General features: G+C 62.6%; 1 protein-coding gene across 1 annotated transcript in view; it reads left to right on the top strand.

Moving 5' to 3' along the window:
- EMIHUDRAFT_214048 (hypothetical protein) overlaps positions 1 to 521 on the top strand; it is a gene marked incomplete at both ends in the record, with an annotated part of 891 nt that extends 370 nt beyond the window's left edge. The window contains 2 exons of the mRNA XM_005764581.1: positions 36 to 267; positions 385 to 521. Coding sequence (XP_005764638.1) covers positions 36 to 267; positions 385 to 521 — 369 coding nt within the window. The remainder of the gene's footprint in view (positions 1 to 35; positions 268 to 384) is intronic.
- Positions 522 to 1929: the final 1408 nt, after the last annotated feature.

Below are 1929 nucleotides of genomic sequence, written 5' to 3'. Positions count from 1 at the left end.
TCGGCAGAGTGACCCGCCTCGCCGACCCTTTCCAGCCTCGTCGGCTGCTGGTCGTTGGCGCCGGGCTCACAAGCGCGGCCATTCTCCGCCCCCTGGGCTACGTCACCGTCCACACCAGCACCATTGGCAGGCACCTCGGGCGCCTCCAGCGGCTGTGGACGACCAGCGGCACCCGGGCTGGGTCTCGCATCGATGCGAGCGCCTCCGAGACACCCGCTGAGCGCCGCACTGCAGCGAGCTTGTGGGCGATCGCGAGCCGCTTGGGAGGTCGAGGCCGCCTCCGCGGCTCTCCGCCGGCGCCAACCAAGCCTTCCGACCCACCGGCAGCAGCAGCGCCGCACTCCGCCCGCCGGAAGCGGACACCGCTCGGCTTCCGCCGCCTAGGTCGTGCAGCTGTGGCCGGACTCACCGCGGCGTGCTCCAGCGGCGGCCTGGCCTTTGGCGTCCGCCGAGGCTACCGCGCCTCGCTCGCCATCCCGCGCATGTACTGGGCGAGGCCGGGGCGGCTTCGGCCCGTGTGAGCTGTGAGCAGTGAGGTGGCGCCGACTCCGTGACTTAGCTTTTCTTCTCCACACTGGGCAGCCTTCTTGTGTGAAAATTCCTCGCCTTCGGGAGGACGTCGCTCGTCGGCCTACAGTGCTCAGTGGGTATACGGGGTGTGGAGGGCCAGGGCGTGAGTTGACCAGGGGGTTGTGCGCCGGGCCCTCCTGCTCGGCTCCAGCCGATAGACAAGTCTTGTCATCACAGAATAGATGGATCTGACCTCGGGGCCGATGTGACCAAGCGCTGGTAGCGTGGTTTGACCTCACACCCATGGTCTCACAGTGTGCCGGCAGTCGCCGAGCACAGTGTCGCTCTCACACAAGCCGCAGCACAAGTGACTGAGGGCCAGTGAGGGCGAGCCCATCGCTGTGACAGCTGTGGCAGCCGCACAGTAGGCTGTGTCAACTGTGCAGAGTGTGTGAGCAGCAGAGGAGCTGCTCTCCAGGCTTCTGTCGCAAAGAGCTGCATGCCACCGAAAGCGCTGTCGAGGTTCGCCAAGCGCGGCAAAAATCGGGGGACACCGTCACCGACGAGTGCGTTGGACTTTTCACTCCGGACAAAGACGGCGGCACGCACACGAGCTGCGGTCGTGTGGCCGTCATAGCGGCGAGGCGCGGGACCGTCTGTGGCGAGGTGGGTCGCGTCCCCGATTTCCGTCAACCCTACTCGAGTAGTTGCGGGCATATTACCCATGAGTGGATAGAAGGATCTCAGATATCTCGCCGCGTCTGTGTCGTACTACAATATTGCAAGAATAGCCGCCAATATTGCCATAGCTGCCCTGATGCGTTCCTCTAGTTTGGTCAGATACAGTGAACTGTATCCCCACTCCCGTACACCGAGCCAGCGCAACCGGTACGTGGGTACAGCCTGATACGCGACATGCAGTCTCATCATACTGCAATACTGCATGAGATACCTCCCCTTACTGCTGTACCTCACATGCACACCATATCCCAATACGGCGAAGTAATCATACTTGGATACTGCATCACAGCTCCATCCGTACTGCTGTACTGGGGCATACTGGAGAATACTGGAGAATACTGCTCCATACTGGTGCATGTGCAGTGCTGCGGCGGGATCTACCACTCGGCTGCCAGACTCACTAGAGCACCCGGAGCCAGAACTCACACTCCCAGGTTGCAACTGCTAGCAGCGGCGCTCGGCGGCGCACCTGGCCTTGCAAGGGCTAGCTAGCTTAATGCCGGCCGCATACTGCAACTGCTGCTAGGCGGTCCTTGCTCAATGGATTGATCCAGCGCTCGTCGATGGGCAGTCCTAAAGAGGCAACGAGGCATCCTGAAGAGGCCGGCCTATCCTGCAGCGGCATCACAAACAGGTTGTGGTTGCAGGTGCGCGCGCGCCCACGCACACGCAGAGCCA

Source organism: Emiliania huxleyi (genome assembly GCF_000372725.1).
Source record: "Emiliania huxleyi CCMP1516 unplaced genomic scaffold EMIHUscaffold_59, whole genome shotgun sequence".
NCBI lineage: Eukaryota > Haptophyta > Isochrysidales > Noelaerhabdaceae > Emiliania > Emiliania huxleyi.
This window is presented reverse-complemented; position numbering and strand designations above follow the sequence as displayed.